The 24,124-nt window shown below is 39.8% G+C and overlaps 1 protein-coding gene across 1 annotated transcript in view; it reads left to right on the top strand.

Annotated features, from left to right (window-relative positions):
- Window positions 1-24,124, top strand: part of DDX46 (DEAD-box helicase 46) — a gene marked incomplete in the record, with an annotated part of 2,009,097 nt that overhangs the window by 1,599,642 nt on the left and 385,331 nt on the right. Inside the window, 1 exon segment of the mRNA XM_044069232.1 lies at window positions 16,107-16,280. Coding sequence (XP_043925167.1) covers window positions 16,107-16,280 — 174 coding nt within the window.

Genomic DNA, 24,124 nt, shown 5'->3' with positions numbered 1-24,124 from the left:
CTTTCATTTCTCCCAAGGTAATCCAGAAAGCAAATGAGGAGTGATATGACATGCTCCCAATAACATCCTTCTTTAATCAGAGAACATCAGTTCTCCTTCCTCATTCAGTCAACCAAGGTGAAACCTTATTTTCTGCTTTGCAAATGGTCCCCTTTACACCCCGAACTAGAGGCACTACTGCTCACTGCAAGGATAATTTAACTCTCCTGCCTTTCAAGCAAAGTTTACAGAAGATATACAGAACATGCTAAAAGAGGCTAGGAAAGTTGTTTGCCACAAGGAAATTCTACTTGGGCAAATGGAAGAGGTTTCCATCAGGTAACTCAAGAAGGATCAGGATCCAACCATAACACCAGTGTCCACAATTCTCCAGTGCTTAGGAGAGCTAATTGGTCCACATCAGGCATATACTTTTGTAAAAGTGCATCTCTCTGCTATTTGTCTTGTAGAACCCACAACTTGTATTATTGCAGACCGTGAAACACTTGAAACGAGTCATGTGAGACCACCCAGAAAATGAATTGCTCCTCCATGGAACTTCAGCTGTGTTTTGGGAAAACTGTTACAAACCTCAACCCTCTTTACCTCATTCCTTTTTAAATACCTAACATGGAAAGATGCTTTGTCACTGGCAGTCATTCCAACTAGGAAGACTTTATTTTGTTTATCCTTTGCTGACCTGGTTAGTTCCACTAGGCCTGTAGCCTCTCTTCAGGGGGGACCCAAGGTGGTATTTATATTACTAGGTGAAATTTGTCCAGAGCATTGGGAACTTCCCTTACTGCTTCAACACTCATGGTGCAAGCAGCTGGCGAGTGTACACATCCATTCCTGGTGCAGTGGCAGCTGGGAGAACGGCATGCAAAACATGGCAACAGAGGATTGTGGAGTAAAAGCAAATGCCGACTCCTCAGAATTGTTTTTGTAACCTGAGGTGGAAAGTTTTGATGTGCAGAAGTGAAAGGGAGATCAGATAGAAGAAACAGAAAATGTTTTTCAAAAAATTTGATGTTCTTCATCTCACATTGCTGCAGTCCTTACACTTGGGTAGTCTGCTGTCCTCGGTCGGCCCGAATATCAAAGTATAAGGCTGACGTCGGTCAAGGCGCATTAGACTGACATCAGGACGTCAGGGTACAAATGCGCATGACCGACGTCATATCCTCAGTCTTTTTTGCCGCATGGTCCGATGCAGAAGCAGCGTTGCAAGTGCCGTTCGGCGTTCTGAAATTTTTCGCATTCGGAGTTTCAGACCGAGTCAAAGTTGGCTAAGTACCCCGTTGGGGAATATTTTAGTTTTTTCTTGCCTCAGTGGTTTACCGGATGTCAGAAAAAGTGAATAACTGTATTTCTTGTGGGAAACAGATACCGCATAGAGATTATCATACTTTGTGTATTCCTTGTTTAGGGCCTGAGCACGACGTTGTTGGGTGTCGCTTTTGTGCTAGATTCAATAAGCGCACTATTAAGAGAAGGTTAGATTGTGCCAGGTTAGTCTTGAAGCGGTGCAATTATAATATGCCGTCGGATGCTCCGGCGTCCGCTTCTTCAAGAAGCGCAAGGACAAAGCAGCTAAGCCCAGGCAAGAAGAGCCGTCCGTTCGGACGCCGGTTCTTTAGAGGTGTCGGTGGAGCCGGGGTTCCACCGGAGGTTTCTCTGGAGTCCCAGGGGAGACTTTGTTATTGCAGGATGTGGCCTCTCAGGAGGCAGGTCAGGCTGAAGGGGCCTCTCAGGTTACTGTACTCCCCTCCCTTCCTAGGGTGGTTAGGCCTTCTCCTTCTGTTTCCAAGGCTTCTCCCAGAGGCAGGCCAGGTTTAGCTTCAGTTGGTGTCACTCCTAGTTCTTGGGATCTGTGCCCAAGAAGCATATGCTTAAAATGGCAGAAGATTTGATTACTTTGATTAGAGGTTCTTTGCCCCTCCTGATAAGAGACCTAGGGTGGAACCTGAGTTGGGGAGTTTTGAGCAGGCTTGGATGTTTCAGAGTCTTGACTGAAGACTTGCAGGAGTATTCTCCTTATTCTGATTCTGATGTGGATGATTCTACTCCTTCTGCTTCTCCTCCTGAGGATTTTTCTTTTCAGAGACTCTTCATTCCATGAGGGAGCATTTTAAGTGGGAAGGTCAGGACTTCTCTGATTCCAGGAAAAGGCTTAGGAAATTTTGTTTTACCCCAGCATAGGCCTTTGGCTATACCTCCTGTTCTGGATGTTGTGGAAGATGTGTTTGCAGAGGCTTCTCTTAATCCTGATTCTTTGCCTCCTGCTCCTGTTAAACCGGATAGGTATTACAGGGTGCCTGAAGCTCATAAGTATCTTTTTAAGAGTCCTAGGGCGGACCCAGAAACTGTTAGTCAGGGGCCTAAGGGTGTTAAGGCTTCTGTTGTTAAAAATCCGGTTCCTCCAGATAAAGAGGCCAGGGCTTTGGATAGATGGGGAAAGAAAGTCTATACTTCTTCTACCCTTGCTATGAGGGCTTTGAATTGCCAGTTTCACATGTTGAAATACCAAAACTATCTACTTTCTCAATTGAAGTCTAAGGTAGATGCTCTGGCGGAAGGTATTGAGTGTAAAGAGTTACAAGATTTAGTACATGTTTCTGAACAGGTGGGTAAGCATTCTTTGCAATGTGGTTTTGATGCTGTACAGGCCTCGTCTAGGGTGGCTGCCACTGGGTCAGTTCTTCGCAGGCACGCCTGGCTGAGGGATCAGAATTTATCTGACCATGTTAAGACAAGGATTTTAGATGCTCCTTTACAATCTGATGTGTTGTTTGGTTCACCTGTTGAGGCAGTCTTAAAGAAAATGGAAGACAAGGCTAAATCTATGCAGACTGTTAAAGATTTTTTGCAGGTTCAGCCTCCGAAGTTTAGTAGAAATTGGCCTACCAAGGGGTGGACGTATCCTTCTTATGATTCCCAGTCTAGGGGTAGATCTAGACGTGGTAGGGGCAGAGCTCAGGGCTCTTTCAGGCCTAGAACAGGGAGTTCACCTGCACAGTCTTCGGGTGAGGGAAGGGGTCAGTCCTTTCGTAAACAGACCCAATGACCTACCTTTTCAGCTGCCAGAGCCTTCTCATCTGGCAGCACCTTTGGGAGGAAGGTTGACACTTTTCAAGGAAAATTGGAGTTTAATTACCCAGGACAGATGGGTATTGGATATCATACACCAAGGTTACAGGTTTTATTTCCATACTTTGCCTCCTTTCAAAGGCATGCCAGACGTTCCTCCTCAGCAAAGAATAGAGGCTCACAAACAAATTTCTCTGTTACTTCAAATAGGGGCCATACAGCCAGTCCCTATGCCAGAAGTGGGCCTAGGATTTTATTCTCGCCTGTTCCTAGTACCAAAGAAGGGGAACACGTGGAGACCAATTTTGGATTTATCTATCCTCAACACTTATCTGGACATTCCCAAGTTCAAAATGTTGACGTTACAACAGCTTTTACCTCTGCTGGGCAAAGATCATTGGATGGTAACTTTGGATCTCAAGGAGGCTTACCTTCATGTTCCTATCAGACTGAGTTGCAGGAAGTATCTGCGTTTTCGGGCTGGGACTTCTCATTATCAGTTCTCTGCATTGCCCTTTGGCTTATCTACTGCGCCCAGAGTGTTCACGAAAGTTCTGGCTCCAGTGATAGCTTTCTTCAGGCTAAAAGGAATACAGATCTATCCTTATTTGGACGATTGCCTGATTCTGGCTCAAGGAAGGCACGAGCTTCTTCATCATTTGGAATATGTGATAGCAGTGCTAAGATGCCTGGGGTATTCTGTGAACGAAATAAAGTCCAGTCTAGTACCCTCTCCGGACATGTGCTTTCTGGGTGTAAGACTGAATACAGCATCCCAGATGGCCTTTTTGACCCCGGACAAACAAAAGAATCTTTCCCTTTACTTTCATCAATTGTCTCATCAGTCCAGGCTGACTGCAAGGACAGTCCTTCAAGCCTTGGGGTTCATGGCATCTTGTATTCTGGTGCTTCCCAATGCCAAACTGCATATGAGGAAGCTACAATGGTATCTCAAAAATGTATGGACACAGCACTGCCAGGATCTGGACACTGTCATTCAAATAATACCTTGCATTCAAAAGGAATTTTTGTGGTGGGCTCAGGAATGTCACCTAAACAAGGGACTCTCTGTGACCCGGCCAGAGGCGAGTCAGATTCTAACGACAGATGCCTCAGACAAAGCTTGGGAGCTCATCTAAATGGAAAGTGGATACAAGACAAGTGGCCTGCCAGACTACAACATCTACATATCAACTTGAAGGAGATGTTAGCAGTCCAGTTTGCATTAATAGCTTTCAAGGATTTACTTCTTCCAGGGCAGGTGTTGATTCTAACAGACAACACAACTGTCATGTGGTACCTCAACAAGCAAGGGCGAACACATTCTTATCCTCTATGCAGCCAAGCAACGATTTTGCGGGAGACTGCTCTCAGTTTACAGCTAAATCTTCAGGCAAGGTTTCTGCCGAGCACAGAACTCCTTAGCAGATGTGTTGAGCAGACGAATTATGGATCCCCACGAGTGGAAATTGGATTCTCATGTATTTCAGAAATTGACAGTGTCATGGGGAACTCCAGACATAGATCTGTTCGCTTCTCCACTAAACCACCAGCTGCCAAAGTTTTGCACGAAAAGGTTTCATCCCACAGCTTGGAAAGTGGATGCTCTTTCTTTCAATTGGAGCAATCTTCATGTGTATGCCTTTCCACCTCTGCCTCTCCTCCCAAAGGTACTTCTAAAGGTCAGACAGGACAAGCCAAGGATGATTTTAATAGCTCCAGATTGGCCTCGACAGCACTGGTACCCATTACTGAGAAGTCTGGTACGGGAGCCTCCATGGCCTTTGCCTTCGATTCCACACCTGTTGTCTCAGGAGGACAGTCATTTACTCAATGTCAAGCTTCACTCTCTTCACCTAACAGCCTGGCATATTCTGTTTTGAAACATAGGGGGTCTCAACTTCCACAGCAAGTTTTGAATGTTATTTTGGAAGCTAGAAGGCCTAGTACAAGGAAAGTGTACGCAGATAAATGGAAGAGATTTTTATTTTGGAGTGCAGCAAAGGATTTTGATGTTTCTGAGCCTAATTTAAGTGTGGATCTTCAATATCTTACTGAGTTACTGGACAAAGGTTTGTCCTTCTCTTCTATTAAGGTTCATGCTGCAGCAATTTCGGCTCACTATGACTGTGACCCACCATTGTTTTCTCATCCTTTGTTCAAGCAATTTCTTAGAGGGGCAAAGAATATAAGACCCCCATGTAGAGCTCCTACTCCTGCTTGGGATCTCAATTTTGTGTTGGAGAAACTCACTCTACAACCTTTTGAGCCTGCAGCTACTACTGAGTTGAAATATTTCTCATGGAAGACTGCTTTTTTGTTGGCCATTACCTCTGCAAGAAGGGTTTCTGAATTGCAGGCCCTTATGGCGGTTGAGCCTTTCTTAATTTTCCATAAGGATAGGGTATCTTTGCGTACTAATCCTTCCTTTATGCCTAAAGTGGTTTCTAGTGTGGCTTTAAACCAAACTATTCATTTGCCTACTTTTTATGCAAATCCCCAAAATAAAGGGGAAAAGATTTTGCACACTTTAGATGTATACAGGCAGTTGCGATATTATTTGAGCAGAACTAAAGGGTTCAGGCAGTCTCAGCAGTTGTTTGTTTCTTTTGCTTTGAGTTCTCAGGGCAAGCCTGTGTCAAAACAAACTATTTCTAAGTGGATTGGGTTTTGCATTGCTTTCTGTTATTCCCATCATGGCAAGGAGATTCCAGCTGGGATTAGGCCTCATTCCACTAGGGCTACTGCCACTTGACAGCCTTTTAAGGGGTGGCAACTAAAGATATTTTGGAGGCAGCTACTTGGAGTTCAGTGCATACTTTCTCTAAGCATTATCACCTTCCACTTTACTCTAAATCTAGGGCTGGTTTTGCCACTGCTATTTTACAGGGCATTTTGGCAGCTCCTGCTTCTTTATAGTTTTGCCATCCTCCCTTACCTCTGCTTTGGGATTCTACCCAAGTGTAAGGACTGCAGCAATGTGAGATGAAGAACATAGTACAGTTTTGTACCTACCATAAATGTAGATGTTCGAAGATCCACATTGCTACAGTCCAATTACCCTCCCTCCTTCCCCTCTGTAGTTAGAGGCGGTTGTGTGGGTTGGGTTGTAAATATTGTGTATATTGTATATTTTGTACATATTATTAGTGCAAGGGTGGTTGGTTGGTTGTTTGCTGTCTTTTGGTTTTGACCTTTCTTTTTAGGGTCTTCTGACATCTGGGGCAAGAAAAGACTGAGGATATGACGTCGGTCATGCGCATTTGTACCCTGACGTCCTGATGTCAGTCTAATGCGCCTTGACCGACGTCAGCCTTATACTTTGATATTCGGGCCGACCGAGGACAGCGGACTACCCAAGTGTAAGGACTGCAGCAATGTGGATCTTCGAACATCTACATTTATGGTAGGTACAAAACTGTACTTTTGGAGATTTGAGGGGTGAGGAACAACGGAAGGAAGACATTATTATGACAAACCTCCAGTCAGGAGGGTTGTAGGATGATCTATTAGAAAAAGTTGTAAATTAGAGCAAACAAGAGACAGGGAAAGATAAGAGATATGATTGAGAGGATTAATATGGAAGAGGGGCAAGAATTGAAAAAAAGGACTTTGCAGAAATGTTTGGTGAACAGAAGGAAGAAAGAACGGAGAAGAAGAAAACAGAAAAAAATGAATATATTTAGTAAGAATTCATAGTAAAGAAGAATTAGAAATGGACTGGTACGAAATATGGAACAAGATTTGTGTGCTTTGAGGTACCAAGTCACAAAATGTAAAAGCTTTTATTTTGATTAAGAAAGAGACTAATTGTGGCATTTTCTTTGAGACTGCTGAAATATTAGAATTCTTTTGGGAGGGAGAATATGAAAAAAGGAAAGAAACATATCCATGGAATAAATGTACTGTAAAGACTTTTTAATGAAACACAAAAGAAGGTTAATATATAACTTTGGACAGAAACTACAAGTGAAAATGTTAAAAAATATTTATTAAAGAACTTTTGCAAAGAAGTGAAGGACATTTCTAATGTACCTGATAATAGAGAATTTTGGATAGGGGCTTGGGACTGTAATGTTATTTTGAAAATGAAAAAATTGCACATATTCCTAGTATGATTAATCTTGATGGTCATAGAGTTGTTAAGTATTGGGACAAGCAAAAACTTTTTTTTTCTGTGGGGTGGAGAGACATTTTGTAAGTAACTATGATAATAAATGTTATTTATGTGGGGAAACTGGTGATGCTAGAAAATATGAACAGAATTGTTATAAATGCAGACAAAACATTTATGGATGGATTGTGAGAGAGTGAAGTTTAGAATATAATAAAATGGAAAATTGGGAAGAGGTACATAATGTAGAACAGTTGCAACAAGATGAACAACAAAAAGATGAAAGAGAGAAATAATGAGACTAATCGAGAAGAAATGTGACTAACATACAAAAAAAGAGTAAGAGGAGAGGGAAATTGGATCAGAAATTAGTGATGGAGAAATTATAGATTGGAAAATGGTTAAAAAGAAAAGTTCATTTAGAAAAGGGTTTAAAGACAGGAAGTGAAAATTTCAGGATGTGGGTTTGAAAGGAAAAAAAAAGAAATGGATACATTTATTGCACGTTAAGGAGAAGGGAAGTAAATAATATAATTTTATCTTTTGATAGTTGTGTAAAGAACATTGTGAGAAGGATTGGGGTGTTAGAATGGTGTAATATGTATGAAGTAGATTTAATAGTGTTAGAGTATGTTAGGAGTTTAAGTAAAGAAGAAAGAGAACAGAAGACGACTTTATGGCTTGGAGGTGTAATATGGAATTAGGGTAAAGAAACATGTTCAGGGATTGCTGTATTGTATAGGACACACATAGAAATTATGTATTATATTTCAGTTAACTTAGAAAGACTAACAGTAGTAGACTTTAGGTGGGAAGGGAAAGTTTACACATTATAGCAGTATATGATTATATGGTATATAAAGAAATAAATAAATAATTTCAAATATTGAACTGTGTTATAGCAAATATGGATATAATAATAATGAGCAATTTTAATTGTGACTTGAGACGTAAAAAAAAAAAGATCAGGTAAGAAAATAATGGAATATATAAATGTAGGAACTTTAGAGTTGTGGAACTTCAGTAAAAGTACATATAAAAGAGGAGAACTGAAAACAAAAAAAATATTTTTTGATATCTAAAATTATAAGAATAATAATAGAAGCATTGGAATCTGGCTTTTCACATCATTTGGTTTTATGGATAGAAGTAGAAGAGAATAAAGGATATATAAAACTTGGGAAAGGAATAAAGAGAATTAATAAGAAGTGGAATGAGGTTGAAAAGATATAATAATTTTTATGGAAAGTTAATTTGACTACGAGATTTTTACAATAATTGGTCTGAATGGGGCTAACTTTTAACGAGAAGTATAAAATATATTTATTTTGGGAGAATCTAAAGACAAACAGATGAAGAATATAGGAAAACACAAAAATCTGTTTTATACAATCTTGATAAAAATGAAGGGGGCCGTTTTTAGAAAAGATTTATCAAAAGAAAAAAATAAAGGTAATATTTTTACAAGAAAAAATGAAGTAGAATAGTTATATTTGAGTAAAAAAGTAAAGGAAAATAGTGGTATAATGAAATAAATGCAAAATGAAGGAGAACTTAAAAGAGAACATATAAATATGAATATTGTAGTGCAGTTTGTTAAATTGATAGTAAAAAAAAGAAACAAAATAAGTGGAGGATGAATCAGTTTATAGCAGAAATGAATATAGAAATGGAAAAACAAATTAAGATTATAGATTTAGAGAAAGTAATTAATTAAATAAATATAGGTTAACAGCTGGACCAGATGGTATAGGATATCTAATCTATAAGAATTTGATACAGTGGCAGAAAGAAATTCTGGTAGAAATATTTAACAAAAGGTTAAATTATGGTATCTGCTATGAAGAAATATGAAGGGGTTATAAGATTTATATGGAAAAAGGAGAGAAGAATGAAATTAAAAATTGGAGGTCAGTAATGGTGAGCAGCAGTGATTATAAGTTAATTTCTGAAGGTAATACATAAAAGAATAGAACATAAATTGAACAACCTAGTGGAAGAATGCATTTATGGGATCAAAGGAAAAAGAAGCCAAGAATCTTTAATGGTAATTAATGAAATGGTGGATGATATTAAGAAAAAAATAAATAGAAGCAAAATTAATTAAACTTTATGGCAAATAATAGAAGAATATAATTGTGGTATGCAAATATAAAATGTATGTAAGTCAGTATATTAAAATGCTAAAGTTGGAATCTTTATAAAATGTTGGCTAAGTGAAGAAATTGAAATGAATAGAGGTTTAAAACAAGGATGTCCTAATGAGTAGTATTTTGTTTGTAATGGTAATGAATTGTATAATAAGAGATAAAGAAATGGGGAAAAAAAGCAAATATGTACAGGAAATGAGTATTTCATATTCAGTTATATCTTATGCTGATGAAATTAATGGCTAAAAATAGGAAATGAAATAGGAAATTGTATGTGTGTGTAAAAAAATTGCATGAATTTGGATTAAAAATGAATAGGGAAAATATAAGGGTTATGGAAATGAGGAGCAGCTGGAAGGAATACAGTTTGGAAGAAAAATATTTCAATATTACAAATTGATTGTGGTGAATATTCTATATTAAGTGAACAATGGGAGGAAATTTTGAAAGAGTTAAAGGGGACTTAGTGTAATGTGGAATTAGGTATAGATTGTCTTTTAAGAAAAAAGTACCTTTAATAAATACCATATGCATGGGAAAAGTTTCATACATAGCTAGTATGTGTATGATACCAAGAGAATTGGAGAAGCAATTACTTGAAATCGTATTTAGATTCATATGGGGATCTAGGTTAAATCCAGTTAAAAGAGGAGTATTACATACAGGTAAGGAGGATGGGGGGTTGGGTTTGCTGAACCCGATAGTGTATGGGCCTTCATTTAACCTTTATAAAATACTTAAGTGGATAAATGTAAAGGAAGATAAGTTGGTAATATGAATATTTAAAAAATATGGAAGGGAGTGGAAATTAATAAAATTGAATAAAAGGGAGAAAGAACTGAAGAATGAAGAAATAAGGATGCATCAAGAAAAAATAAAATTGTGGAAATTGAGTATAGAGCGGGTGGGGAAAAATGTGGTATAAAATATAACGCACAATTACTTTTAACTCATGGAGACATTTAACAGAAGAAAAAGTAAAAGCTATAAAACTGCAGAATTACTGTATGAGCTCATGGGGACATCTAACAGAAGAATAGTGAAAGCTGTAAAACAAAGAAACAAATGGTGCATGAAGAATTTTGTATGTCAAGATTTTGTGTGGAAGTTACAAGTTAATAAGTTGCCAGTAAAAGGAAATGTGTCTTTTAAAATGTAAATGAAAGGAAATATTTTTCCCCCTGTGGGGAAGTAGAAACATCAGAGCATGTTTTCTTGACTTGTAAAAAGGTTAAGAAGTTAAAGGAAAAGTAATGGAAAATAATATTGTGAGACAGTTAAGAGGATATATTGAATATGGATTAGATGGGAATTATAGTAAAGATGGTTAGTAATTTGGATACAAAGTATCATATGGATAATATGGAATGAAAGACTGAATATGTTTAATGGAAAGTGGATATTGTCTAACTTAATATAGAAAATCAAATGGTGCTTATAGAAAAGGGGTGAGGGTCTGTATGAATGAAAAATTGTTAGTGATAGAGGAATGTAAATTTAATGTAATTTTTGTAAATATGTATATATGTAAATTGTATATACTTATATAATAAAGGACCCCTTCTCTTTTCAATATGTACAGTAGGATCTTTTACATCTACCTGAGTTGCCATTAAATCAAGCAGATGGCACCTTGGTTTAACATCTCATACAGTGGGTGGCAGATTTAGAAATGTTAGCAACTCCTTTATGCTGCTGTGTAGTGTCAGCAGACACTCTACTTGGTGTAATAAGAGAACCCAAAGGTGGGTGTGCTGTCTGTTGCACAGCTAACACTGCACAATTTATCAGATCTTAGGAGGTGACTAGGCTAAAGGCTTTAGAGCAGTAAACAGTAGGTAAAAAGCGATGCTGAACATAAAGAACAAATGGGTAACTCAAAGTATGACTAAGTTGTGTTACTTGCATTACAATGCATCTGGGTAGGAAGCTGGTGAAGCTGAAAGCAGTGATAAAGGAGGTTAGAGAGGAGAGAGGGTGGTGGACATTGCTGAAGTTGCACTAATGTAGACCAATGACAGGAGAGGCTAGGATATGGAGGTACTTAAAGTTTGTTCAGGAATGGCAGAGAGGGGAGAGATGAGGTTGGGAATCAAATGTAGGGTTGTAGACGAGGAAGAACAGCTAACTCAGAACTCTGGAATGAAGAAGCAAGTAGTCATGGTCAAACCTTAAGTTTAGTGTCATAGCATTTAAAGTAGATTAAGGACTAGAGCAGGTAGATTGATAAAGTGCATTGTTACCTGAAGCCTCCAGGAAGAAGATAAGAAACTGGAGAGAAAAATGCATGGAGGAGAGGGTTGAGGATCTGAATTTGCATGGAACAGACTGGGAGATTCCAAGCTCTTGGGTAGGGAGGAGCAGGTGTTGGTAAAGGTCTTGAGCACTGAGAAATACATTTGGTGGTGGACTTAGCTAGAAAAGTGTCCTTAAAGTATTGTCCTTAAAGTATCTACCGTAGAACATTCCCTTGATAGCAACATTTGCTGTACACAGCACAGAGCTGTCCATTTTCTTTGTAGGTGGCCCAGAAGTGTAGAAAGCTGTCCATGTAAATTGTTTCAGGTTGACTGTCCTTGTCCTGGAAGACGCATATGGGCTGGAGGATATCCTGGGCCTCTTTTAAAGCTTTGGCTTCATGAGAATACTGTTAAGGCATTTATTCTTAAATTGGGCATTTTGCTGTTCGTCATCTGTGATAGTGCATGCCTGTTTAGCTTCTGCTTTGTTCAGAAATTGAAAGAAAATGGTGGTGGTGATTTCTGTGGACATGGAAGAAATGCCACTGTAAATATTTCCCCTTGGTCCCTTGGCAGTTTCTGGGTCAAAACAAGCAAACAACAGACTTCTTCATCTTGCACTTTAGTGGCTCTCATGACCTTTGTTTCAGTTAATTTAAATCTTTTCCAGGGATGATTTCAGTCCATGAGCTTGGAGTCTTTGACACTAAGACAAGATGTCTGCTTCTGTTATACAGGCGTCCCACCCCTAAGAGTTGACCCAGTAGTCGGGGACTTAGGGACACACACAGATAATAATCTAGCCTTTGGCCATCACGTGTCTACAGTAGTGAGAAAGTAATTTTATGTTGTGCAACATATAAACAAAGGTATGGCATCCAGGTCCAAGGAAGTTATTGTTCCTCTGTATTCGGCATTCATAAGACCAATAATTGAGTACAGTGCTCACTTTGGTATGTACCTTACCAGGCACGTTCAGCAACTGAAACGTCCACAGAGGTTCCTCACTAAAAGAATAGTGCGTGCAAGTCACATGTCTTATGTAGACTGCTGAAAGGGCCTATTCCTGTCTGTATTCTGTCTCCTACAGGCTCTTGAGGGGAAATTTATGGATTATTCATGCATTATTAATATTAAAATACAAGGCAGTATCAGACCCCTTTCTGATGGACCTCTTACATGTCTGCAAAACAAACAGCACCAGAATTACTCATTCTAAAGACTTAAACTTTGTCAGTGATATAAATAGGACCTGCTGGAGAGACAGGTGTGTATCTCAGAGATTACCCCTTCTTTGGAACAGGCTCCCCATCCGTGTGAAACAGATTTCCTCCCTAATCCAATTCAAGTGTAACTTGGAAAATTGTATGGAGAGCAGAACATTCATCCCTGGTTTGACACCTGTCTCTCTAATGGACACAGGCAGCCTGTAAATGCTTCATCTCCCAGGACCCTACTTGTAAATGTTTCACCTCTCAAGCCCCTGCTTACACTTATCAAGGGTACCAAAACTTGTCAGAGATTTGGGATAAATGGCAAGGCTTAAAAAGGCCCTTCTGGTCATTAGCCTAGTAAACACCTATGGACTTGTGAACCTATAATCAGAAGGCACAGTTTCTGGAACAGTTCTGAACAACCACCATGTCTTTACAGGGGGAGGTCTTTGAAGATGTCAGGAATCCTTTCACTTTTAATACCTACAAGTCCAAGTATCACTTTTAATACCCGTAAGTCCAAGTAAAAAAGATTATTCCTCTCATCTAGGTTTTCCTTTTCATTCTTTAACTCCACATCTTAGTTACTCCCTCATCAGCACACATGTTTTATCTTATGTCATATTGTACTAGGATTGTGGCCTGGCATGGAGTGATAGCTTTTGAGGGAGATCCTGCATGTCGGAACTTGAAGAATCCTTCTCCACATGGGCGTAGAACTTTGACGTCCTTTAAACTGGCAAGTATAGTGGATCTGAAACTTGTCTTAAGTGATACTGCTGCTAATAGTCATCACTTCAGCTAAGAAAGTTTCATAGCTGGATGCTGTTTATTATAGTGTCATATAATCATACGTGTATATGTACACACACCCATATATGCGCATGCGTGTCTTGACACTATGCTGAAAGTAGATATACTGCAACCATAATACTGAATAAAAAAATGTTGAAATATCAAAATGTTGAACTCCCTGCAAGCGTAACTCAAAGTAAGTGCTAACATGGGTCTTGTAGGGGGGCAAGTCCTGTTCTTTACAATTATTCTGCTGTGGATAGTTTGATTTCAGCATATTTGTATGTATTTATATGTTTGTGTAGATTGTGTTTGTTGATTTTCTCTCAATGTAAAAACATTGGTTAAAAATAGGTACAATTTCTATGAAAATTATTTAATATTTAGAGAAATTTTAGCCAGTGTATAGAGAAATTAAAGGTTAGTTAGTATTATACAAACAGGAATTGCAATACGAAGTTAGAGGAAAAAACTTGAGTTGTGGCATATTTAGAAAGAGAGTCAGGAGAGCAAAATTGCTTGAAGCGAGGAAGTGAGTATAGAAGGGAGATTAACGAGGTATGGGGTATAAATAGATACTAGTTCATATTTAGGAATATAGTTTGTCCTGGGGTTGAGCAAGAACGAAGACCGATTTTGGCTTGGAAGTCTTTTAGAATGGTTTCAAAGGACTTATAGGGTTGGTATTGACCTGATTGGTACAGATAGAACTATAAATGAAAACCTTATTACAGAAAAGAAACTCTGATTCTCTAATTATTTAGAAAACTGAGTATATGTCTCTCACTTACTGGAAAGTATTAAAGTAAGGATGATTTCTTGTCTCAGCCATGTATGTTAACCACTGTAACTGTATGTGATTTCCCTTATCAGTTGTAATCTCTAACTATTTTCTATTCAGTTAATAATTTCCAACTATTTCCTGTGTGTATATATTATTGAACAAATGTTAATTTTGTAATAATTCACTGTATTTATACTTATGTATATCTGAAAAAGGGTTTTGGCCCAGTCAGACATTTCTGGTCAACAAATGTAAAATAAAAAATATTTTTCAGTTTCAAGGACTGAATTACTGCAAGAGGGGTTAGGGTTGGATTTTGGCTGGGATGTAAAATATCTTTAAAGACTGACCAAAATATTTTAGGGTTTTGTTTGCTGCTGTTCTGAATGTTATAGTATAGTTTGTCTTCATTTATTTGCTTTTTAGTCCAGTTGCGGAGCATTATGAAGTTTTCAAGATAACATTTGTGCCATTCTTCCCAGATTTTTCTCTATCCTGCATTAGCATTCTACTCTTTTTGGGTAGCCAAATTGCATTATATGTTTTTGGGTTTCTTCATTCTAGGAGGTGCAAGGCTATTTAAGATATTTAGAAAAGTTGTATTGAATTTATTTACAGCATCATCTGAAGGGAGGATTTTTAGGATGTTCCGGTTAATAGATCATAGGGTGGCAATGGCTATTTCTGGATTAAACTTTGACAGGTTTGTGCTGTTTTATAAACATGTTTAAGTGGATATATAGACTGGGAGATTTTCACTGAGAGAGTCTGACAACTGTACCTGTGGTGGTGAATTTGCTTGGGTCTGATACTAGGATCTAGACTAATAAACTGATGTCTTATTGTATGTGTTTATTATTATTATTACTCATTAATTAGTTGTGTGAAACAGTGTTAAGTTCATGTTTGATGTGGGGGGGGTTTGGAGATTGTCAAACCAATTCATATTGACATTGCCTAGTAGTATTAGGGTTTCTATTAAATGATCGAAGACACATTCTTTCGACTGCGTCTTGATCGAACTTGAAAGCACGAAAAGGCAAAATAGCGAAACGGCATATAAGCAAATTCTTTCCCTGGGAAAGAAATCATCCATTACTTTGCTGTTTTCATGACTGTAGTGCGATCTTGGAGTTGGTATATTTAGGTGGGGGGGGTGAAACCCCCCACTCTATGTAATGTTTTAAATTATTATTATTTTTTTTTTTTGTGGAACAGCGATCGATTTTTTTCCCTTGGAAAAAAAAATTGCTGTTCTAAGCGTTTGAGATTGTAAGCTTTTGCTTACCTGGGTTCGATAAATCATCATTCGCTTTTTTAAGCGTTCGATTATTTAACATAGACCCCATAGTATTCTCCCCCCTCTCTCTCTGTACATACATATATATACACACACCCATAACACACTTATATGTAGTTTTATATATAAATAAATTAATATAAAACTAGCAAATGGTGGGACATCGCTCCATATCTCTGCTGTTTGGGCTAAAGCACCCTGCAAAAATGGTTCTGCTGTGTAATAGCAGTTTCAGAATTCACTGCATGTTTTTGCACTGCTGGGACCTTAATATTTTTTTTGTCTTGATAGTTGTGTCAGTGAGCTCTTTGGGTTATGAACTGTTAGTAGTAGAAGTATTATTTACTAGTATTTTATTTTTCTTTTTATTCATAAGTGTATTTTAAGAGTTATGCAGCCCAGATGGCTACTGAGTGCCTTTTTTATATGTATAATTTCAGATTGATGAACAAATAGAAAGCATGTTTAATTCAAAGAAACGAGTAAAGGACATGGCAGCACCAGGCTCTACACATACTCCAATACCATCTGGTGGCAATGCAGAGAAACTTGAGCTTGCTAGGAAGCTTGCTTGGGCAATTAATGCCCAGAAGAATCTTGGAGCTGAAGCACAGGTGAGTACTGTAGTCACTTGTTGCTTAGACTCAGTGTTAATGTGTGCCATGATTTTCTTTTATTTATGTTGGCATTTATATTTTGATATTGCTGTTTTAGAAGTTTGAAGTGAGTGCTGATATACATGTTTAATAGTACAAATGGTATTGCTGGAAGGAAACCAGTTCACTTTGGCTTATAAGGGTATCATTAAAAGCACCAAACTTCAAAGTGAGCCATGCAGTTTTGGTATATTTTTGATTTATTCAACTAACTCCTGCATATAGTGTATTGACTGAACAAGTCCACTGTGTAGACTGAAGCTGCCAGAGTACACTGACAATAAGTAGAGGTCCAGAAGATTTTACTGTTATAACAAAGATGAAAAAATGCTTGCTGTTTTGTTACGTGTTGTACTTGGATATGTGACATGTCCTGACTAAAATCTCTGTTGCAGTGTTTCTTGCATATGGGTTGTCACCACTGATATCTGAATGAGGTACTAAAGCTTTACTTTCCTGAGACTGTCTGATGCATGACATCAGCTCATAAGATTAGGGGTATATGGATAGACAGACAAGATTGTACTTCAGACTATCATGCCTCCAGCTCGAAAGCAGGTCATGTATCCATTGGATTGATCACCGTTTGGTTGTTGATACTGTTGCTTCACTTGTTCATTTGCTCAGAAAAGTGGCTGTTTGTGAACCTTCCTTTGCCTTTTGTGCATATAGTATTCTTGTTCAAAGTTGGTAGATGTCAGCTAGGAGGGGTAAGTGCAAGTGCAGCAGGCAGATTCTGTAGGACTTTGACAGTAAATGCCTTTTCTGTCTAGGCCCAGAACACTATCACAAGTCCTGTTCCATTTGTCAGTTGTGCTTACCCAAAACCCTTGGGTTGAGGCTTTCTCTCCCAACACTTTTCTGGAACACCTGGCCCAGTACAAGATGGCAGTATCCACATCCTAGATGTCCCTCTGCCACCAAAGAAAAAGGTTGAGCACTAGAACAGATGCGCAGTCTAATGTTTCTTATTTGTGCATACCTGCTGAGATTACAGAACCTGCGATACTTCAGGTTACTTCTCAGATGCCCGCTACCGAGACCCCTTTGGCGGCTGGTATGGCTCCTGAGTCTTTTATTTATTTATTTGTCCTGTCCTTTTAACTGAGTTAGTCCACTGGGCTGGTGGCCCATTTTCAGAGACTGGAGGAGAAAAGCTCCAACATCAAACAATAGCAATAAAAAAAGAAGAGATTACATTATAAGTAATGAAATTTTGTATAGATAACTACATACATTCTAGCAAATTTTTGATATGTGCGTACATAGAAAACAAACATTCTTGTGGAAGTGAAAGAAAACAAATTAAAGTATACAAGTTCAGCAAAAACAATTGTATGTAAGAAGGCTATATTAAAGTAGAGTGGAAAATCCACGAATGGACCCTGAAGAGAGACGTCTTCCAGACAGTCACTCATCAGTGGGGCACACCACCGATAGACATCTCTGTCTTACTGACTAACCATCAGTTCTCCTAGTTCTGCACCAGGAAACCTTGTCCATCAGCCTGGATGACAGATGCTGTCTCCCTCCAGTGGAGAGGAAGGTTCCTCTATGCCTTCCCTACACTGTTTCTACTTCCAAAAATTCTTCTAAAGGCAGAAAAAGGAGCACTGAAGCTCCTTTTACTGGCCCCCTTCTGGCTAAGACAACGTTGGTTTCCACTGCTATTTCACCTGATAAAGGAATACTGCAGGAAAATACCTTTGCAATTGAACCTTATCACTCATAAAGGAGGATTGCCTCTCCACCCAAGTCTTTCTTCACTCAGCCTGAAACTGTGGATGGCAGGATTCTAATCCCTTAAAGGCACCTGTTCTCTGAGGAGGTTTTTCAAGTCCTACAGGAAGCCAGGCGACCCACTACTAAAAAATCTTACACAGCTAAATGGAAAAGATTTTCTTATTGGTGCCTTAAGCACAGTTAGGACCCACTCTTATTGCAGGTCCCTGCTGTTCTACAGTGTCTTTGCGAGCTACTTCATTCAGTCTTGGATTACTTTTCTGTCAAAGCTCACCCATCAGCCATCATTGCCTGCCTGCCTCTCAGCCACCCTCTTAAGGCCAGAGCAGAGATCAAGCTTTTCCTGAGAGGAGTCCTGCATCTTACTTCACCAAGAAAGCACATCTCTCCTCCTTGGGATCTCAATTTTGTGCCAGAAAAGCGTCCATTACCTCCCTTTGAACCAGCATCTTCTGCCACTTTAATCTTGGGTACATTCTCATATGTACATTTGTATACTCCTGTGCTTACTGTCTGAGGTCGTGCGTCAGATGTATAACATCGGGAAGGGTAAAGCTTTAGTGTCCCATCTGGACATGATTGGTGACAACCCATAGGCCAGGAATTCTGCAAAAGTGTTCAGTAGGACATCTGCTGTTATGATAGGTTCTTACACAGCTGTGAGTTCCTGTTGTGTTAACCATGCATGCATGCCTCTATAGTAGTAGTAGTAGTAGTAGTTGAGGCCCTGAGCAATGCCAGCCTTATTGAAAATTTAGAAATAAATGTGTCTGTCCAAAGACTGAACTCAGATAGATTGGTAGTTTAATCTGCTTATTTATATGAAAGCATAGTGGTAATATAAATTGCAGTTCACTTCTCAGGCATTAATTCTGACCTCATGAAACTGTTGTCATTGGCATGCAGTAAGAGTTTAGGCTTTTTGTAGGCTTATTTTAACATGACCATTTCAGTTCAACATTTAAGTTGCATAGTTTTAGTAATTTAAATTTTTATGTATTTTGATTGTTTGCCCATTAATAAATATCAGTGAATTTTTATGTCTGACTAATATATGGCACCAGTCTAGATATGGTAGAGATTTTTATTTTATTTATTTATTTTCCATTTGTTTGCCAGGTTAGTCTGATTGGACACACAGTGACCGTTTTCAGTAGAGGCCCAGGGAGAAAAGCTCCAAATAAAAATAATAACCAAAAATTATATAAACATTGCTATTTTGTACAAAGAGCATAGAACATATAAAAGGAGTAAAAAAAAGAGTTTTGCAATTGATGCAGCATACAGTGGTTAGAATATTGAGAAACAGTTAAGATATTATGCAACAAATATAGAATTGCTTGAACATAAATTCAAAAGGAAGTTTCTATAGAAACCTCAGATATTATGTAGTCCTATCTCACTGTAATTCTTGCTGGATGGGTTCGGAGCCGATATTCGGCTCCGACTTGGCCTGTACTAAAGTTCGAGAGCTTTTACTGGCTCGAGGCTAACCCCTATCCCATGGTGCCTCATGGCAATTCCCCAGATCTCATTTGCCGCGAAAGCTTCGAGGTTGTGTCTTACTGGCTCATTGGCCAAGTACAACGATTGTTTACTTATTTAGTCCTTTTCCTACCATCTTTTCTGTTTTTATATATATATATATATATATATATATATTTATATATATAAATATATATAAATATATATATACATACATATATATATATATATATATATATATATATATATATAAATAGTTTCTTCTGTATTGTGCTTCTGTTTTTTTGAAAGTCTTCAACCACCTATTCCGTTTTAGGACTGTACGGCCTGTTTAAATTAGAGGGCTGTAGTGCCTGTTTAAGTTAGAGGACCTTTCCTCTGTGTGTGTGTGTGTGTGTGTGTGTGTGTGTGTGTGTGTGTGTGTGTGTGTGTGTGAATGTTATATATAAAAAAAGAAAAAAAAAAACTTTCTTCTTCCTTACACTTTTATTTTTTAGTCTTTATGTCTAAAGATAAGGATCATAAGGATCATTGCCCTTCGAGCTTCAAAAAATGCGATAGGTGTGCACATAAAATGTCTCTTACAGACAGCCACACCAGTTGTGTATGTTGTCTGGGCGAAACCCATTTACAGGAACCTTGCACCTTCTGTCACGCTTTTAGTATAAGAGTGTTAAATAAAAGGAAGAGAAAGCTTATTGACAGGGGTTTCATGACTAGTTACTTCCAGGAACAGCTGGAACTTGGTCAGGCTGCTCCAAAATCTTCAGAGAGAAAATCATCGGCCCGACCAAAAAGTCTAAAGCATCGGAACCAAGGAGTTCGGTTCCGACTCTGCTTCATCTTCGGTGCAGTCTGTTCCATCGGTTCCGAGACCGTCTTCGGTACCGAAGGTTTTGCCTGACATCGAGACTGTATCTCCTATTTTGAGATCTCCTATTTTGGAGAGAAGGAGGTCTCCCTCAGTCTCTACCAGATCCTCCAGAACCCTATCAGATGAGGACATTGAGAGGGTGGTGAAGAAGTTGCTTTCAGATCCAGCTCTGGCTAAAAAATTGACCCCTCCAGACCCAAAGGTCTCGGAGCCGTCCCCCGTACCGATCACTGTTCCTCCTCCGACTGCTTTGCTGTCGGAGCCTATTACTTCAGGTTCCTCTGTCTTCGACCCTTCGGCTCCAGGAATTCAGCCTGTTTCCTCAGAGCCAATTACTCTATCCTCGATGGCTCAGTCTGGAGCCAAGGGTTCTGGGAGCCAACACTCTCGTGTCGACTCCGAGGGGAACAGTCAGCCTGGGTTCTCTTGGGAACCGACCCTCCCTCACAGAGCTTCGGCTCGACTCAGCTTGGCTCCCTCTTCTGCTTTGGAGCCGTTCCCTCTTGCCAGGAGTCGACAATCTGCCCCCTCGGAGCGGAGGTCTTCAGAGTGGGGGGGAAAGACTTTTGAAGCTATACAGAAGGCTTTATCCTCTGCCAAAGCCATTCCTTTGGAACCTGTGTCCCACCAGCAGCAGGCAGCAACCTCTTCCCCCCTGCCACCCCCACAGCGTAGGGAACCAGAGGCCCAAGTAGCCCCCATTGGAGGTGCCCCTCTTCCGAGACCTCCCCAGATTATCCCACTGGAGAGCTCCCTCGGCAGAGGTTATGTAAGAGGAAACATGTCGAATCCCCTGAGTCTGTCGCATCAGACACTGATTTAGAGAAATCAGAAGGGTCCCCTAGATCTCCCTCTGAGGATGTCTCCTTCTCTGACATCTTAGAAATTTTTAGACAGAGGGGTGATTGGAAGACCTCAAACCCTACTGAGGATGAATCAGTGTATCTTGAGGCCTTTGGCTCCCGACCTTCCACCTCTTGGGTGACACCGCCTTATGACCAACTTTTGGGGGTCATTTCACGGAAAGCATGGACTTCTCTAGATTCAGTGGAAGCCGTCCCAAGGAGGCCAAACAAATTTATGACAGCACCTGAGGACAAGTCTTTCCTAAGCAAGGGAGTTCCAGTTGATGCTATGGTGGTAGCAGCGGCCACCAAGAAGGAATTATCTGAGATATCTTCTAATATCCATCCTCCTAACAAGGAGTCCAGGATGATGGATAGGTACAGGAAGCATACTTTTTCTTCAGTGGCATTTACACTAAGATCGCTGAATTACCTGACTCATTTCACTCGTCTTCAGAGGGATCTCCTGAACAGGGCCGGCCTTAGCTGAAATGGCTCCCTAGGTGAAGTAGTGCTCTGGCGCCCCTTAAGCCCCACCCACACCACACATGAAACACCCCTATTTGAGCCACACCCACTGGGTCATTCCCCAAGAAAGCCACTCCAGTCATTTCCTTAAATTATTTAAATGAAGATCAAAGGCAAGAAAAAACAAACTGCTACTAAACCAGCACAGCTCCTGATACCAAACAGCAGGACTGAACGCCTCCCAAACACACGTATGCTTGTTCTGGAAGTCAAAGGCAAAAGCAACAAGCTGCTACTAATCCAACACAGTTCCTAATTCCAAGCAGCAGAACTAAACTCCTCCAATAAGCACAGTCAGAGAGGTGAAACTCATCAAAGTTAAAAACAGCCAGATAGCCAAACACACTGAAGCAGGTCTTTTTAAATTCCAAAGGGATAGGCAAACAAGACGCCAATAAACGGACAACTTCAATTTTATTAAGCACCATGAATACTGCTTTTCGCCGGCACCCTGCACCAGCTTCTTCAGACTTTGAAAAATAACAACTCACATTTAAGTGCTGCTACATTTAAAGCCATTGCAAGCAAAGTCTATTACAAAACACACCCTCCAATTACCTTAAAGGAACAGGCACAAGTAGCTTCAATCTAACTAAAATGCTACTATCCCATAAACACACAATATAAAAAGTTGTATGTGATATAAAATATACAACTGTAAAACTAATGCTGTTCCTTACATAGCACTTAAATAATGCAATCAACAGTTAATATTATAAAAGCACACTTACTTTCAACCAAATACGCATAATAATACTGACACATTAAAATAAATAAAAAGTATGTTCTCTATCAGCTGTGTCCTTAAGCTGAGGAGTTTGAAAGATGATGCATGGGGGGTATAACATCGGGTGTGATTTGGACATAGGACCGGCTGAGCGATCTTATAGGTTCATAGATTCATACTAGGCTATCTGCCCTAGGGCATTTATAAGCCTAGCCCAGAGTTTTGTGGCTTTCGCCACCCCTTTAGTTTGAAGGATACTATGCCCATTATTTTGCTGTGCCTCTGTCAAGCAGTGACACAGAGGTTATCCCTGGGGTATACCTGCGATCTCCCATCCATTGGTCAAGATTTCTCTTGAACAAGGCCAGCGAGGTGCTCTGCCTCACATGTACCGGGATTTTGTTCCACAGCATAGGGAGTCTCTGGGTGATGAATCTGTCCCTCCAGCACGTCCTATTAATAGCCGTGTTGAGGTTTAAGTCTCTTGCCCTTGTAGTTCTGATGGATTTAGATTTTTTGAGGTGACGCATGTTCATTAAATTCGGGTTGGACATGGCCTTGTATGTCAGGCACAGATCACCTCTGAGCAGACAGTAAGCGACTGAATAGAGCTGAAGTTCCTTCAGTCGGGCAGCATAAGACATATTTTTGAGACCCTTTATCCTTTTGGTGAGGAACTTTTGGGGCCTTTCCATTTGCTGCAGGTGTCGGGTCAGATACATTCCGAATGGGGCATTGTACTCAATCATTGGTCTGATGAGTGATGAGTACAGGGGAACGATGACCTCCCTTGATCTAGATGTGAATCCCTTCATGATCAGGTGGGCAATGTAGAAGGTCTTCCTAACTACTTTGGCAACGTGAGTGTCAAACGAAAGGTTACTGTCAACCTGGGTCCCCAGATCCCTGATAACCTCTTCTGTGCTTAGTGGATTGCCACCTATATGGTAACTAGGGGTAACCTTGTTTTTCCCGAAGGGTATGACTATGCATTTTTTGGCGTTTAACTTTAGGCCATGGCTCTGGCACCAGTTATCAGTTTCTATGAGACCCTTCTGAAGGATGTCTGTGTCAGATGGGTTTTCAGCTATGGTGCCCAGTTTGCAGTCATCTGCAAACTTTGTCAGCCATAATCCTACTGTGTTTGCTTGTACTTCTGAAAAGTAGATGCCGAACAAAAGTGGGCCCAGGACTGAGCCCTGTGGGACACCACTTGTGACAGGCTTGGAGTCAGACATGGCGCCAGCAACTCTGACCCTGTGGGTTCTGTTACTTAGCCAGTTTGCAACCCATCTTGTGACGTATGGGTTTACATTTAAGCTGGTGAGTTTTTCAATGATACCCGAGTGGGGTATTGTGTCGAAAGCCTTTGCCAGGTCAAGGTAGGCTGTGTGGACTGCCTTGCCCTCGTCAATGGCCTTGGTGACTGTTTCGAAAAAGTCAACCAAGTTTAAAAGGCATGATCTGCCCTTGACAAAGCCAAACTGGGTTGGATCCAAAGTCTGCAAGTCCCCTATGTCTTTATTTATGAGTTCCATTATGATCCTCTCCATAGCTTTGCAGACCAGGCTTGTCAAGCTGATGGGACGGTAGTTTCGGG

The sequence above is a fragment of the Protopterus annectens genome, chromosome 4.part0 (genome assembly GCF_019279795.1).
Source record: "Protopterus annectens isolate FY-2018-M chromosome 4.part0, PAN1.0, whole genome shotgun sequence".
NCBI lineage: Eukaryota > Metazoa > Chordata > Ceratodontiformes > Protopteridae > Protopterus > Protopterus annectens.
The sequence above is the reverse complement of the archived record's forward strand: the minus strand, read 5'-3'. Positions and strand labels throughout refer to the sequence as shown.